We start from the raw sequence: 17845 nt of genomic DNA on the forward strand, positions 1-17845 counted from the left end.
GTAACCAATTTTCAACAGAGAAACCTTGTATAAAATATGTAGAATTTCAAGGTTTTACTGCAAACCTACAAAGCATTACATGGACTTGCTCCTACCTATCTCTCCGATTTGGTCCTGCCTTAAGTACCTACACTACCGTTCAAAAGTTAGGGGTCAGTTAGAAATGTCCTTATTTTTGAAAGAAAAGCACCTTTTTGTCCATTAAAATAACATCAAATTGATCAGAAAATAATCAGCAACCATCACTCCTTTGTTCCAATGGCACATTGTGTTACCTAATCCAAGTTTATCATTTTAAAAGGCTAATTGATCATTGGAAAACCCTTTTGCAATTATGTTAGCACAGCTGAAAACTGTTGCTCTGATTAAAGAAGCAATTAAACTGGCCTTTAGACTTGAGTATCTGGAGCATCAGCATTTGTGGGTTCGATTACAGGCTCAAAATGGCCAGAAACAAAGACCTTTCTTCTGAAACTCGTCAGTCTATTCTTGTTCTGATAAATTAAGGCTATTTCATGCAAGAAATTGAGAAGAAAATTAAGATCTCGTACAACGCTGTGTACTACTCCCTTCACAGAACAGTGCAAACTGGCACAACTGAGTAAGAGGACTAGTACATTAGTGTCTTCACAAGTCCTCAACTGGCAGCCTCATTAAATAGTACCCACACAACACCAGTCTCAACATCAACAGTGAAGAGGCAACTTCTAGGCAGAGTTCCTTTGACGCAGCCGTCATACCGCTCAGGAAGGAGACGCGTTCTTTCTCCTAGAGATGAACGTACTTTGGTGTGAAAAGTGCAAATCAATCCCAGAACAACAGCAAAGGACCTTGTGAAGATGCTGGAGGAAACGGGTACAAAAGTATCTATATCCACAGTAAAATGAGTCCTATATCGAAATAACCTGAAAGGCCAACCAGCAAGGAAGAAGCCACTTCTCCAAAACCCCCATTAAAAAAAAGCCAGTCTACGGTTTGCAACTGCATATGGGGACACAGCTTGTACTTTTTGGAGAAATGTCCTCTGGTCTGATGAAACAAAAATATAACTATTTGGCCATAATGACCGTCGTTATGCTTGGAGGAAAAAGGGGGATGCTTTCAAGCCGAAGAACACCACCCCAACCGTGAAGCACGGGTGTGGCAGCATCATGATGTGAGGGTGCTTTGCTGCAGGAAGGACTGGTGAACTTCACAAAATAGATGGTTTCATGAGGAAGGAAAATTATGGGGATAAATTGAAGCAACATCTCAAGACATCAGTCAGGAAGTTAAAGCTTGGTCGTAAATGGGTCTTACAAATGGACAATGACCCCAAGCATACTTCCAAAGTTGTGGCAAAATGGCTTAAGAAAGTGGAACAAGAAATGGAACAAGAAAGTCAAGGTATTGGAGTGGCCATCACAAAGCCCTGACCTCAATCCACTCTGTCAGGTGGAATGGGCCAAAATTCACCCAACTTATTGTGGGAAGCTTGAGGAAGGCTACCCGAAACGTTTGACCCAAGTTAAACATCCACAGGTGGGGGTTGTGCTTACAGCCCAACACCGTGCAGGACGTTTGGCATTTGCCAGAGAACACCAAGATTGGCAAATTCGCCACTGGCGCCCTGTGCTCTTCACTGATGAAAGCAGGTTCACACTGAGCACATGTGACAGACGTGACAGAGTCTGGAGATGCCGTGGAGAACGTTCTGCTGCCTGCAACATCCTCCAGCATGACCGGTTTGGCGGTGGGTCAGTCATGGTGTGGGGTGGCATTTCTTTGGGGGGCCGCACAGCCCTCCATGTGCACGCCAGAGGTAGCCTGACTGCCATTAGGTACCGAGATGAGATCCTCAGACGCCTTGTGAGACCATATGCTGGTGTGGTTGGCCCTGGGTTCCTCCTAATGCAAGACAATGACCTCATGTGGCTGGAGTGTGTCAGCAGTTCCTGCAAGAGGAAGACATTGATGCTATGGACTGGCCTGCCCGTTCCCCAGACCTGAATCCAATTGAGCACATCTGGGACATCATGTCTCGCTCCATCCACCAGCGCCACGTTGCACCACAGACTGTCCAGGAGTTTACGGATGCTTTAGTCCAGGTCTGGGAGGAGATCCCTCAGGAGACCATCCACCACCTCATCAGGAGCATGCCCAGGCATTGTAGGGAGGTCATACAGGCACGTGGAGGCCACACACACTACCGAGCCTCATTTTGACTTGTTTTAAGGACATTACATCAAAGTTGGATCAGCCTGTAGTGTGGTTTTCCACTTTAATTTTGAGTGTGACTCCAAATCCAGACCTCCATGGGTTGATAAATTTGATTTCCATTGATCATTTTTGTGTGATTTTGTTGTCAGCACATTCAACTATGTAAAGAAAAAAGTATTTAATAAGAATATTTAATTCATTCAGATCTAGGATGTGTTATTTTAGTGTTCCCTTTTATTTTTTTGAGCAGTGTATATATATATATTTCCTGAGTAATCTGAATATTTTGTTCCTATATTTGAAATGTACTGTAACTTTGCCTGTTCCTGAAAATGACAGGCATCTACTAGGTGCTGCTATAATGCCTTTTTAAATCCATTTAAAATCAAATTTATTCAACACCAAAATATCTAACAGACCAAGAAGGAAGACAACTGTTTATCAAGTGCCACACTTTTCTTAATTTGTGCCCTTGAAAACTAAACTCAGAATCAAACTGAAAAACATTTTGAAATTCAGGAAGAAATGTGGTAAGTATCAAAGAAAATTTCAAAGTGGAATTTCATGTTTTTATTAATGCCATCATTTCTCAAGTGCAAGATGCGTTATGGTATGCTTAGATAAGTTAATGAAGTGCCAAATGAAAATAAAGAGCTATACAAGGTACAATTAAAATATTCATAAATCATAAGGAGTAATCCTTAGGCATTAGATACACATGTATGAAGAGAGCTGTACAAGGCAAGACGTAAAAAACACCAAGAAGAATTATGCAAATATAAATCAGGTAAATGTGCATATGAAGAGAACTGTGCAAGACAACAAAAAACATCAAGAGTTATGCTTAGATAATAAGGTAGAGCTAACAGAGATCTTTACAAGGCACAAAATATAAGAACTATTTCAAAACAAAGTATTAGCCTAGATACCACATAGATTAACATATTTTGAGCACACAGTCTGCCTAACTGGAACTCATATACTACCCTTGGCAGCATATGTAGGAAATAGAATGCCTTCAGTTTAGGGATAACATCAGCACAGAACTTCACATCAATAGGCACATCAATAACAACCAGCTCGGACAGAGCCCAGACAACAGTTTGCATATCTCCAGTCCTGTGCAGAACATGCCCAATTGCTCCTGCACGTAGTACCCACAGGCTCCATTATGTTGTAGCTGAGGAACTCCATCCACCAGCTTCACGTCGAGGAGTTTGCCAGAGACTCACACTTCACTCAGAACAGGACATTTTAATTTCTAGAAGTTCTTGAGAGTTTAACACTCCATCTGTGGGCTTGCAGAAAGACATGGCTCCTTGACACACTACTGTGCCTCTACTCTCCAAACTAAACCCACAGCTCTCCATCCATGTGTAGGCCACCTGCTCGTTTTTCTTGCCATATGTGGTTTCTGAGTTTCCATGGAACCTGGGGAAGAGATGCTCCTGCACAAAGTGGTCAGGATTTGTTGAGGTGCGCACAGGAACATTCTTTACTGAGCTTGCAGTGATCTGAAATGTAAGTGTGTCATACCATGCATAGGAGGCACTCTGTGCTTTAGTAACCTCATCCAAGCTGGCACATTTACACTCCTCTAGCTTAACATAAAAGTCATAAAATTACAAGCATTTCTGACACTGTGTTGATGCCGTGTTTACTGTGTGGCTGCTGTTGGAACATGATGACTGTTTGGTTTAGCTTTGATGCACTTGTGCAGAAGGCTCCAAGTGGAACATTGGCCCCTTCCAAACTCTTCTTAAGTACGTTGTGGGAGTGGTACGCAGGGGTTTTAGGTAGAGATGGAGAAGCGGCTGGGGTGCTGTCAGAGAACTCAAAAGATCTCGCTCAACCTTTTGAGCTAAATTCCACTGTGTCCCCAAATTCCACTGGCATTGCTCATCTGTACACCCCAGTCAATCCTCCATACACGGCATTCTGCACCTTCAATAAAAAATTACTGTTAGAATAGTCAATTACAGTACAGAACACTAGTTTACATGGAGTTCACAGTTGACTAGTTTACAGTTTTGATAAGCTGATCTGTAAAAAAGTCTGACCATTAAGTGTCTGATCACAATTAAAAATAAAATAACATTCTACCTTGAAGCAATGTGTTGAAAAACAGATGGTAATATGCAAATTAGCGCATATTTAAGGACGGGTTGCCTCATTTGCATTAAAAAAAATATATAATAATAACTTTCAGTCTGATGAGAGTAAAGAGAGAGAAAAAATCCCTATTAGCCTATGGTTCCCGAATTTAAGCCAATAGAAGGCAACACAACATTGTATAAGGGCGTGGCGTGTTAATGGGGCGTAGTCGTGTTATTCTTCTATACAAGGAAGTTTACAGTTGCTAGTAAAGATTGTCGTACAGTAGCAAAATACGTGTGAGTACAGTTACAGCCACCTGTAACATATAATGTAAAGTTATCTTCACTGTAAGACAGCCACAGTAACGGACACCTACTTACGGTAAAACAGTTACATATTTTCTTTATAAGTTTGAATCTATAGCATTTTTCCAAAGATATTGATTTTACTGTGACTATTGTCGACAAGTGGGCTATTTTACTCAACTGGTTATGCACTGATATTAATTTCAGGTAGCTGACTGAATTTCACCCAAGTTCATTAGAAACTTCCTTCCCCATGGAGTGAAGTTTAGTCAGCTAGTTGCATAGCTGTCTACGACAGGGGCTTATTACGGTTTCGTTTTTATGTGCTCACAACCATGTATTTGTATACATTTGATTGATAGCCCACATGTATTACCATTAATTATCCAGGTAGCGAGAACACACATTTTCAACCTGACAAAAAGCTAAAATATCTGTTGTTACACTCGCACTTCCGCATCTGTAACAGTCCAAACATGTTATTTTTTACCCCCACAGCCCTTGCGCTGCCACTTTCTCTCGGGAATCCACGTTGAAACCGGATGCAGTTTGATTGCCATCCTAAATGGAGGCCCAATTCACTAGATTTAGCTCGAGGGAGCGAGTGAACAACTTTTGTCACTTGCGGGGTTGTTATGACCCACACTTCAATGCAAACTAGTCACATTGGTGGCGGTGAAGTGTCAAATGTAATCAACAAGGCTGCATTTTCGGCATGTCAGAAAAAAGTATGACGCTAGCTTATATACACACACTGATTTTAGCGTTGGCAAATTGGCTTAGTCTCGTAGTGAGCAGCATATAAAACGTTGCTCCATTCATAAACATTTGTTTGCAATTCTGAAATGTATTGGAATAAATTACCAAACTATAAAACTAGCTAGCCAGCTCTAGGTAACTGTAGCGAGCTAGATACGTTAGCTTCCTAGGTACATTAATAGCTTTAGGTTAGTTGTTTTTAAACTCAACTTCAAGATTTCCACCAATGACGTTGCATCTCTGATAATCACGCTCCCTTGCTTGGGCAAGGGGCATTTGAGGTACACTGATGTGACGATGTAAAACGTTTAGGGCCGAGGGCTGTTTAGCTGCGTTTCAACTCAGAAAAGTCACATCCTTGTCCACTTACCCTCGCCTTATGCCCTTAGGGGAATCCCCGTCACCATCTTGGACGTCGGTCCAAACAAGGGAAGTGTACAAATATGTTCACTTCGGGCCTGAAACCCCCCCATAATTTAATTCGCGTTCATTGTACATCCGCTAAGAAAAGTCCACCGAAACGTAAAACCTCAACGTCAATATGGACGTCAACATACAAGTGTAAGTAAACAGGTTAGAAATTGTGCTTCTAATGCACATGACGGCATAACCAGGTCTCATAAAAGTAATTATGTTTTTCTTTGGTTAGCTTTTGGAAATTGTAGAAATAACAAATTTTCCTTCAGAAGTTCCAGCTAGGCAGGATAACGTTAGCTAATTCATTTTCTAGCTATCATACAGTAGGCGTATATTAATAATTATATAGTTACTATAAGTAGACATGCAATCATAATTGACTGTAGAGCATATAATGCATCTACAAGCTACCAGTGGCTGAAAACAATGAACGAGTGACGAATTTCCGGTCAAGGGCGGTCCATTTAAAAATCATCCTTCCTCCCTTGCCCTGCAAGTGTATACTCGTCAGACGTCATGGTACATCATCAGAAGTGTCCACTTAGTTTGAGGGGATAAGGTTAGTCTGTTAAGTGTTTGGAATTTGAAATCAGGTGTGTGTGTGTGTGTGTGTGTGTGTTCAAACTGGTCTCAGAACATTTCGTATTATTCTGTACGTACATCAAGAGACTCCACTTAGTATGTTATGTTTCGTATGGTATATATTAATTTGTTGATGTTCATCACCGATTTTGTATGATATGTTACGAACTGCAATTTGTAATATATGTTCCGATTTTCTAAAAACGTACAATATTTTACAAATTTGCAAAATGTATGATATGTTACGAATTCAAGCTAGGTGGCTAACATTAGGATTAAGGTTAGAGTTAAATTAAGGAGATGGGTTAGGGGAAGGATTAGTTTAAAGGGTTAATGGAGTGTCTTGGATTTACAGACAGAATAATATGAAATGCTCTGAGACCCGTCCGGTGTGTTTGATAAGACCATGTCATAAAGGTTTTTCTCTCCTTCAACAGCTATGGCTCTGTTTGACAACTGTTTTGTGGTTTTGGAGCTGAAGAATTTGCCTTATAAGGAGAAGAATAGGCTGAAGCTGGCAATAACAGAGAATGGGGGCAGCATTTCCTATGTGATCAATAAGCAGGTCAGGTGCACAGTAACACAAACAATTTTGAATTCATAGGCTAGATTCAAACATGTTGGCGATATTGATGATCTGTCTTTCTTGCTCTCTTTCTCTCTTGATATATCGCTCTCTTTCTGTCATCCCCACAGTGTACTCTCGTAGTGACGAGCAGTATGTCCAGTCTGAGCTCCAGTCGGGTGCGGAGCATGAAGAAGCATCAGACTCCAGTAGTAGGGGTGGAGTATGTGTCACTCTGCCTGGAGAAGGGAGTCCTGCTGCCTGTAGAGGACTACTGCCTGCCCCCCCCTCCCTCTACCTCTCTCATCCCACCCAGGCCTGCCTCTCCCTTGCCATCTCAGTCAGGTACAAGCCAAACCTTTCCCCTTTCAGTCAAATACAATCTTTCCCAAATTGAAATACGCTTTATTGGTGATTAAAATATACAATGTTACACAACAATGTTGCCAAAACAGTTGTCACGCAAGTAAATAGGCAAGTAAATAGACTCAGTAATGAATAGATGCTTTATCTTTCTCATCTATGCTTTAACTATAAGTAATCCCTAAGTAATAATACAGCTCAGCTTCTTCATCACTGTCAGTTTCAGGCATCACCATTCTCTTTGCATGCAGGCTTTTACGTGTGTGTATTTCCAATGAAAAGCTTCTTGCACATTCAGCAAGCAGAGCCAGGGTTTGTCATCTTTGAGCATTCTCCTCTGACACAATCACAGTGGGTGTTGTCTCTCGCTCTGTTCCCAGCATGTTGACTCATTCACCCAGTGTGTTCTTTTGAGTTAATCAGTCAGGAGGCTGTTTTTTTCCCTACAGTTGTCTTTAACTGACAAAGGCACTGTGTGCTCACTATGGGTGTGTTTCATTGCACTTTTCTGTGTTTGAAGAACGATGCCTTTTTTACGAAGGGGTGTATGTGTAATATATGGATGTTTTGAATAGAATTGGACTTTGACATAGGGTGTGTTTGTGTGCATGTTATGTGTGTTAGTGTTGAAGGGAACGAGCCAGCCGGCTGAAGTTCAGACCCAGACAGTGAATGCTGTAAATCAAGCCGAGAGGGCGGGGAATCGGGAGAGTACTTACCTGGGCAAATTCAGGTGTGTACCTACTGTACCACTTACCTGTCAATCACTGCCTGACTAGATGTCATACTTTTCCTTTCTGACTTTAACCTGGTCATGGCCCCACATTCGATGACACAGGTCTTATACCAGAGTACTAACCAGTTGAATAACCTAGGTTATGTAATTGTTGTATGCAACTTATGTAATTGCCCTGCAATAATGTATGTATTTATTTATTTAACCTTTATTTAACTAGACAAGTCAGTTAAGAACAAATCCTTATTTACAATGACGGCCCACCCGTAGTGTAGTAACAAGCTACATGACTCGTTTGTGTTTTCTTTTTTCTTTTAGAGTGTATACTGAAAGTGACAATGATCTACCAACATATCCAACACATTTCCAAGTGGCCAAGTACTCCATTTTTGGAAAGGTAAGCCCACCCATAGGCAGTACAGTTTATTTATCTCATGTCAGCTTTACTTGTTGATCCTGTTGATTGACACACCTGTCTTTACAGGTGTGTGTGTGTGTGTGTGTGTGTGTGTGTGTGTGTGTGTGTGTGTGTGTCAATAAAAAGTATGTGAACCCTTTAGAATTACCTGCATTTGTGCATAAATTGGTAATAAAATGTTATCTGATCTTCATCTAAGTCACAACAATAGGCAAACACTGTCTGCTTAAACTATTAACACACAAATAATTGTTCATGTTTTTATTGAGCACACCGTGTAAACATTCACAGTGCAGGTTGGAAAAAGTATGTGAACCCTTGGATTTAATAAAAGGTTGACCCTCTTTTTGCAGCAATAACCTCAACCAAACGTTTTCTGTAGTTGCGGATCAGACCTGCACAACGGTCAGGAGGAATTTTGGACCATTCGTCTTTACAAAACTGTTTCAGTTCCACAATATTCTTGGGATGTCTGGTGTGAACTGCTCTTTTGAGGTCATGCTACAGCATCTCAGTCGGGTTGAGGCCCCGTGTGTCCCCAGGCCCCACGTGTCCCCAGGCACCCTCATTTGTTGACTTCTGTGATCAAAAAACCTTGGTTTCATGCATGTTAACATTAGAAGCCTCCTCCCTAAGTTTGTTTTATTCACTGCTTTAGCACACTCCGCCAACCCTGATGTCCTTGCTGTGTCTGAATCCTGGCTTACGAAGGCCACCAACAATTCTGAGATTTCAATACCCAGCTACAACATTTCCGTCAAGATAGAACTGCCAAAGGGGGAGGATTTGCAATCTACTACAGAGAGAGCCTGCAAAGATCTGTCATACTTTCCAGGTCTATACCCAAACAGTTTGAACTTCTAATTTTAAAAATGAACCTCTCCAGAAATAAGTCTCACACTGTTGCCGCCTGCTATTGACCCCCCCCCTCCACTCCCAGCTGTGCCCTGGACACCATTTGTGAATTGATCGCCCCCCCATCTAGCTTCAGAGTTCGTTCTGTTAGGTGACCTAAACTGGGATATGCTTAACACCCCGGCAGTCCTACAATCTAAGCTAGATGCCCTCAATCTCACACAAATCATCAAGGAACCCAACAGGTACAACCCTAAATCCGTAAACATGGGCACCCTCATAGACATTATCCTGACCAACTTGCCCTCCAAATACACCTCTGCTGTTTTCAATCAGGATCTCAGCGACCACTGCCTCTTTGCCTGTATCCGCTATGGGTCCGCGGTCAAACGACCACCCCTCATCACTGTCAAACGCTCCCTAAAACACTTCTGTGAGCAGGCCTTTCTAATCGACCTGGCCCGGGTATCCTGGAAGGATATTGACCACATCCCGTCAGTCGAGGATGCCTGGTCATTCTTTAGAAGTAATTTCCTCACTATCTTAGATAAGCATGCCCCGTTCAAAAAATGTAGAACTAAGAACAGATATAGCCCTTGGTTCACTCCAGACCTGACGGCCCTTGACCAGCACAAAAACATCCTGTGGCGGACTGCAATAGCATCGAATAGTCCCCGCGATATGCAACTGTTCAGGGAAGTCAGGAACTAATACACGCAGTCAGTCAGGAAAGCAAAGGCTAGCTTTTTGAAGCAGAAATTCACATCCTGTAGCTCTAACTTTAAAAAGTTTTGGGACACTGTAAAATCCATGGAGAACAAGAGGACCTCCTCCCAGCTGCCCAGCTTGCACTGAGGCTAGGTAACACGGTCACCACTGATAAATCCATGATAATCGAACATTTCAATAAGCAATTCTCAAAGGCTGGCTATGCCTTCCTCCTGGCTACTCCAACCCCGGCCAACAGCTCCGCCCCCCCCACAGCTACTCGCCCAAGCCTCTCCAGCTTCTCCTTCACCCAAATCCAGACAGCAGATGCTCTGAAAGAGCTACAAAACCTTGACCTGTACAAATCAGCTGGGCTAGAATATCTGGACCCTCTCTTTCTAAAACTATCCGCCGCCGCCATTGTTGCAACCCCTATTACCAACCTGTTCAACCTCTCTTTCGTATCGTCCGAGATCCCTAAAGATTGGTAAGCTGCCACGGTCATCCCCCTCTTCAAAGGGGGTGACACCCTAGAACCAAACTGTTACAGACCAAAATCCATCCTGCCCTGCATATCTAAAGTCTTCGAAAGCCAAGTTAATAAACAGATCACTGACCATTTCGATTTTGTTACCAAATCACCTTATACCACCCACCACTGCGACCTGTATGCTCTAGTCGGCTGGCCCTCGCTACATATTTGTCGCCAGACCCACTGGCTCCAGGTCATCTATAAGTATATGCTAGGTAAAGCTCCGCCTTATCTCAGTTTACTGGTCATGATAACAACACCCACCCGTAGCACACGTTCCAGCAGGTGTATCTCACTGATCATCCCCAAAGCCAACACCTCATTTGGCCGCCTTTCCTTCCAGTTCTCTGCTGCCAGTGACTGGAACGAATTGCAAAAATTGCTGAAGTTGGAGACTTTTATTTCCCTCACCAACTTTAAACATCAACTATCTGAGCAGCTAACCGATTGCTGCAGCTGTACATAGTCCATCTGTAAATAGCCCACTCAATCTACCTACCTCATCCCAATACTGTTTTTATTTTATTTACTTTTCTGCTCTTTTTCACCCCAGTATCTCTACTTGCACATCATCATCTGCTCATTTATCACTCCAGTGTTAATCTGCTAAATTGGAACTATTCGCTCCTATGGCCTATTATTGCCTACCTCCTCATGCCTTTTGCACACACTGTATATAGACTTTCTTTTTTCTACTGTGTCATTGACTTGTTTATTGTGTTATTGGCTTGTTTATTGTTTACTCCATGTGTTACTCTGTTGTTGTCTGTGTCACACTGCTTTGCTTTATCTTGGCCAGGTCGCAGTTGCAAATGAGACTACAACTATCCTACCTGGTTAAATAAATAAAAAATACATTCTCCAGCAAAATGTCTTAATAAGCTTGGGAATAATTTTTCCGTTGACGATAGCAAGCTGTCCAGGCCTTGAGACAGCAAAGCAGCTCCAAACCATGATGCTCCCTCCAACATTGTTTACAGTTGGGATGAGGTTTTAATGTTGGTGTGCTGTGCCTTTTCTTTTCTCCACACAGTGTTGTGTGTTCCTTCCAAACAACTCAACTGTAGATTCATCCGTCCACAGAATATTTTGCCAGTAGTGCTGTGGAACATCCAGGTGCTCTTTTGCGAACTTCAGATGTGCAGCAATGGTTTTTTGGACAGCAGTGGCTTCTTCCATGGTGTCCTCCCATGAACACCATTCTTGTTTAGTGTTTTACGTATTGAAGACTCGTCAACAGGGATGTTAGCATCTTCCATAGATTTCTGTAAATCTTTAGCTGACACTCTAGGATTCTTCTTAACCTCATTGAGCATTCTGCTGTCATCTTTGCAGGATGGCCACTCCTAGGGAGAGTAGCAACAGTGCTGAAATTTCTCAATTTATAGACAATTTGTCTTACCGTGGACTACCTTTTAGAGATACTTTTGTAACCCTTTCCAGCTTTATGCAAGGCAACAATTCTTAGATCTCTTTTCTTCTCAGGCAATGCTATTTGTGAATAGCAAATGCACATTTTATAAATGTTTTTTATGGGGCAGGGCAGCTCTAACCAAAATCTCCAATCTCGTCTCATTGATTTGACTCCATGTTAGTTGACTCCTGACTCCAATTAGCTTTTGAAGAAGTCATTAGCCTAGAGGTTCACATACTTTTTCCAACCTAAACTGTGAATGTTTAAATGATGTATTCAATACAAACAATACAAATACAATAATGTGTGGGTTATTAGTTTAAGCGCACTGTGTTTGTCTATTGTTGTGACTTAAAATGTTATCTGATCTTCATCTAAGTCAAATTTATGCAGAAATCCAGGTAATTCCAAAGGGTTCACATACGTTTCCTTGCCACTGTACGTATGTAAATGTGTATGTATTTAAACTCAGCAAAAAAAAAAAAAAGTCCTCTCACTATCAACTGTGTTTATTTTCAGCAAACTTAATTAACATGTAAATATTTGTATGAACATAACTAGATTCAACAACTGAGACAAATAAACTGAACAAGTTCCACAGACATGTGACTAACAGAAATTGAATAATGTGTCCCTGAATAAAGGAGGGGTCAAATTCAAATGTAACAGTGAGTATCTGGTGTGGCCACCAGCTGCATTAAGTACTGCAGTGCATCTCTTCCTCAAGGACTGCACCAGATTTGCCAGTTCTTGCTGTGAAATGTTACCCCACTCCAAGGCAATCTGCAAGTTCCCAGACATTTCTGGAGGGAATGGCCCTAGCCCTCACCCTCCGATCCAACAGGTTCCAGACGTGCTCAATGGGATTGAGATCCGGGCTCTTCGCTGGCCATGGCAGAACACTGACATTTCTGTGTCATAGGAAATCACGCACAGAACGAGCAGTATGGTTGGTGGCATTGCCATGTCAGGATGAGCCTACAATGAAGGGTGCCATATGAGGGAGGAGGATGTCTTGGCTGTTACGCACAGCGCTGAGATTGCCTGCAATGACAACAAGCTCAGCCCGATGATGTGAAACACCGCCCCAGACCGTCCACCTCCAAATCGATCCCGTTCCAGAGTACTCCTCCGTGTAACACTCATTCCTTCGACGATAAACGCGAATCCGACCATCACCCCTGGTGAGACAAAACCGCGACTCGTCAGCGAAGAGCACTTTTTGCCAGTCCTGTCTGGTCCACCGTCTCCTGTCTGGTCCAGCGACGGTGGGTTTGTGCCCTTAGGCAACCTTGTTGCCGGTGATGTCTGGTGAGGACTTGTTGTTGTTGCCATCCTGTAGCTGTCTCGCAGGTGTGATGTTCGGATGTACCGATCCTGTGCAGGTGTTGTTACATGTGGTCTGCCACTGCGAGGACGATCAGCTGTCCGTCCTGTCTCCCCGTAGTGCTGTCTTAGACGTCTCACAGTAAGGACATAGCAATTTATTGCCCTGGCCCCATCTGCAGTCCTCATGCCTCCTTGCAGCATGCCTAAGGCACATTCACACAGATGCCCAGGGTCCCTGCTCATCTTTCTTTTGGTGTTTTTCAGAGTCAGGAGAAAGGCCTCTTTAGTGTCCTAAGTTTTCATAACTGTGACCATAATTGCCTACCGTCTGTACACTGTTTCTTAATTAACGACCATTCCACAGCTGCATGTTCATTAATTATGTATGGTTCATTGAACAAGCATGGGAAACAGTGTTTAAACAGTGTTTAAGTTATTTAGATTTTTACAAATTATCTTTGATAGACAGGGTCCAGAAAATGGGACGTTTCTTTTTTTGCTGAGTTTATATATACACTGCTCAAAAAAATAAAGGGAACGCTAAAATAACACCTCCTAGATCTGAATGAATTAAATATTCTTATTAAATACTTTTTTCTTTACATAGTTGAATGTGCTGACAACAAAATCACACATATTATCAATGGAAATCAAATGTATCAACCCATGGCGGTCTGGATTTGGAGTGACACTCAAAATTAAAGTGGAAAACCACACTACAGGCTGATCCAACTTTGATGTAATGTCCTTAAAACAAGTCAAAATGAGGCTCAGTAGTGTGTGTGGCCTCAACGTGCCTGTTCACCTCCCTACAATGCCTGGGCATGCTCCTGATGAGGTGGCGGATGGTCTCCTGAGGGATCTCCTCCCAGACCTGGACTAAAGCATCCGCCAACTCCTGGACAGTCTGTGGTGCAACGTGGCGTTGGTGGATGGAGCGAGACATGATGTCCCAGATGTGCTCAATTGGATTCAGGTCTGGGGAATGGGCGGGCCAGTCCATAGCATCAATGCCTTCCTCTTGCAGGAACTGCTGACACACTCCAGCCACATGAGGTCTAGCATTGTCTTGCATTAGGAGGAACCCAGGGCCAACCGCACCAGCATATGGTCTCACAAGGGGTCTGAGGATCTCATCTCGGTACCTAATGGCAGTCAGGCTACCTCTGGCAAGCACATGGAGGGCTGTGCGGCCCCCCAAAGAAATGCCACCCCACACCATGACTGACCCACCGCCAAACCGGTCATGCTGGAGGATGTTGCAGGCAGCAGAACGTTCTCCACGGCGTCTCCAGACTCTGTCACGTCTGTCACGTGCTCAGTGTGAACCTGCTTTCATCTGTGAAGAGCACAGGGCGCCAGTTGCGAATTTGCCAACCTTGGTGTTCTCTGGCAAATGCCAAACGTCCTGCAGGGTGTTGGGCTGTAAGCACAACCCCCACCTGTGGACATCGGGCCCTCATACCACCCTCATGGTGTCTGTTTCTGACCGTTTGAGCAGACACATGCCCATTTGTGGCCTGCTGGAGGTCATTTTGCAGGGCTCTGGAAGTGCTCCTCCTGCTCCTCCTTGCACAAAGGCAGAGGTAGCGGTCCTGCTGCTGGGTTGTTGACCTCCTACGGCCTCCTCCACGTCTCCTGATGTACTGGCCTGTCTCCTGGTAGCGCCTCCATGCTCTGGACACTACGCTGACAGACACAGCAAACCTTCTTGCCACAGCTCGCATTGATGTGCCATCCTGGATGAGCTGCACTACCTGAGCCACTTGTGTGGGTTGTAGACTCCGTCTCATGCTACCACTAGAGTGAAAGCACCGCCAGCATTCAAAAGTGACCAAAACATCAGCCAGGAAGCATAGGAACTGAGAAGTGGTCTGTGGTTGCCACCTGCAGAACCACTCCTTTATTGGGGGTGTCTTGCTAATTGCCTATAATTTCCACCTGTTGTCTATTCCATTTGCACAACAGCATGTGAAATTTATTGTCAATCAGTGTTGCTTCCTAAGTGGACAGTTTGATTTCACAGAACTGTGATTGACTTGGAGTTACATTGTGTTGTTTAAGTGTTCCCTTTATTTTTTTGAGCAGTGTATATATAATATACAGTTGAAGTCGGAAGTTTACATACACTTAGGTTGAAGTCATTAAAACCCGTTTTTCAACCACAAATTTCTTGTTAACAAACTATAGTTTTGGCAAGTTGGTTAGGACATCTACTTTGTGCATGACACAAGTCATTTTTCCAACAATTGTTTACAGACAGAATTGTGACACTTACTGTGTCACAATTCCAGTGGGTCAGAAGTTTACATACACTAAGTTGACTGTGCCTTTAAACAGCTTGTAAAATTCCAGAAAATGATGTCATGGCTTTAGAATCGTCTGATAGGCTAAGTGACATCATTTGAGTCAAATGGAGGTGTACCTGTGGATGTATTTCAAGGCCTACCTTCAAAATCAGTGCCTCTTTGCTTGACATCAAGGGAAAATCAAAAGAAATCAGCCAAGACCCCAGAAGAAAAGTTGTAGACCTCCATAAGTCTGGTTCATCCTTGGGAGCAATTTCCAAATGCCTGAAGGTACTACGTTCATCTGTACAAACAATAGTGTGCAAGTATAAACACCATGGGACCACTCATCCGTCATACCGCTCAGGAAGGAGACGTGTTCTGTCTCCTAGAGATGAACGTACTTTGGTGCGAAAAGTGCAAATCAATCCCAGAACAACAGCAAAGGACCTTGTGAAGATGTTGGAGGAAACAGGTACAAACGTATCTATATCCACAGTAAAACGAGTCCTATATGGACTTAACCTGAAAGGCCGCCATAAAAAAGCCAGACTACGGTTTGCAACTGCACATGGGGACAAAGATTGTACCTTTTGGAGAAATGTCCTCTGGTCTAATGAAACAAAAATAGAACTGTTTGGCCATAATGATCATTGTTATGTTTGGAGGAAAAAGGGGGAGGATTGCAAGCCGAAGAACACCATCCCAACCGTGAAGCACGGCAGCATCATGTTGTGGGGGTGCTTTGCTGCAGGAGTGACTGGGGCACGTCACAAAATAGATGGCATCATGAGAACGGAAAATTATGTGGACATATTGAAGCAAAATCTCAAGACATCTGTCAGGAAGTTAAAGGTTGGACGCAAATGGGCCTTCCAAATGGACAATGACCCTAAGCATACTTCCAAAGTTGTGGCAAAATGGCTTAAGGACAACAAAGTCAAGGTATTGGAGTGGCCATTACAAAGCCCTGACCTCAATCCTATAGACAATTTGTGGGCAGAACTGAAAAAGTGTGTGCGAGCAAAGAGGCCTGCAAACCTGACTCAGTTACACCAGCTCTGTCAGGAGGAATGGGCCAAAATTCACCCAACTTATTGTGGGAAGCTTGTGGAAGTCTACCTGAAACATTTGACCCAAGTTAAACAATTTAATGGCAATGCTACCAAATACTAATTGAGTGTATGTAAACTTCTGACCCACTGGAAATGTGATGAAAGAAATCAAAGCTGAAAGAAATCATTCTCTCTACAATTGTTCTGACATTTCATATTCTTAAAATAAAGTGGTGATCCTAACTGACCTTAGACGGGGAATTTTTACTTTGATTAAATGTCAGGAATTGTGAAACTGAGTTGAAATGTATTTGGCTAAGGTGTATGTAAACTTCTGACTTCAACTGTATATACACATATACATACACATATATATGTGTATCATACTATGCAGTGTGTGTACCTATGTGTTTTCCAGGCTAATAGCAGCACATGGTCGGTGTTGGAGCTGCAGAGTGGCAGCGCAGAGGGGGGACAGCAGCAGTACCGTGTGGTGAGGTACTGGAGAGAGGACCATGGTGCTAAGGTGAGCTCATGTCTTTGGTCACTGATTCACAGGATCCATGGATTCTTGGCTAGTTATTATGTCGTTAGGATGAACAATCCCTACTATCCCTATTTGGGTGGACTATCCCTACTACCTGTTTGGTCTGCTGTCTTGTCTGTCAGTCAGCAGCTGTGCAGGACAAGCAGGTGTTCCTCTCCATGTCAGAGGAGGCTGTGGAGGTCTACCAGACTCTCAGGAAGGAGCTGCAGGTCAGAGGACTCACACTGAGGACCACCCTCCCTCCAGAGGCTCCGGATCTGGGCTCTGCCAGCCTGCAGCAGGTCAGACACCCCCCTTATGTATAGACACATAGTTTCTTAAAAATACAGACAGACACAACATATTATATCAGATTTGCCCCTTTTTACCCATCACCTGAGAAATACTCTAATTATTGGAGTCTAATAGATGTTGGCACTCCACTGTAAGATTTGGATTCTATGTGATTCTGTACAGCAATACAGTAATCAATGCTGTGGGTGCCAGTCAGGGGTTGATTGACATGTCTTGTATGATTGACAGCTGCTGCTGGAGGAGAAGCTGAGTTGCAGCAGCCTATCACAGGAAGTGGGCGTGTTCGTGGAGCTGCTCTGGGCAGAGGCCCTTGGTTGTCTGGACAACGTCCTCAAGGTTCCAATCACCAGCCTCAGTCTCAACGATGTAAGTGAGCTGTGGT

At 43.2% G+C, this 17845-nt stretch overlaps 1 protein-coding gene and 1 long non-coding RNA gene across 8 annotated transcripts in view; one reads left to right on the forward strand and one right to left on the reverse strand.

Annotated features, from left to right (window-relative positions):
• LOC110501657 (poly (ADP-ribose) polymerase family, member 4) overlaps positions 1–17845 on the forward strand; it is a 30212-nt gene that overhangs the window by 438 nt on the left and 11929 nt on the right. For 2 of the 7 annotated variants that reach the window (XM_090215850.1, XM_090215851.1), the window contains exons 2-8: positions 6797–6924; positions 7056–7269; positions 7912–8020; positions 8342–8420; positions 17041–17148; positions 17292–17450; positions 17692–17829. In XM_090215850.1, coding sequence (XP_090071976.1) covers positions 6797–6924; positions 7056–7269; positions 7912–8020; positions 8342–8420; positions 17041–17148; positions 17292–17450; positions 17692–17829 — 935 coding nt within the window. Of the gene's footprint in view, positions 1–4418; positions 4678–6161; positions 6337–6796; positions 6925–7055; positions 7270–7911; positions 8021–8341; positions 8421–17040; positions 17149–17291; positions 17451–17691; positions 17830–17845 lie in introns of those variants that run through there. The other 5 variants (XM_090215852.1, XM_090215853.1, XM_090215857.1 and 2 more) reach the window with 5 other exon arrangements.
• On the reverse strand, positions 2747–6216 carry LOC110501659 (uncharacterized). The gene is made up of 2 exons (XR_002470233.3): positions 5731–6216; positions 2747–4143 (listed from the first exon to the last, which is right to left on the reverse strand). It is a non-coding gene; the product is annotated as an uncharacterized LOC110501659 (long non-coding RNA).

Source organism: Oncorhynchus mykiss, chromosome 22 (genome assembly GCF_057628025.1).
Source record: "Oncorhynchus mykiss isolate SJ-2025 chromosome 22, ASM5762802v1, whole genome shotgun sequence".
Taxonomy (NCBI): domain Eukaryota; kingdom Metazoa; phylum Chordata; class Actinopteri; order Salmoniformes; family Salmonidae; genus Oncorhynchus; species Oncorhynchus mykiss.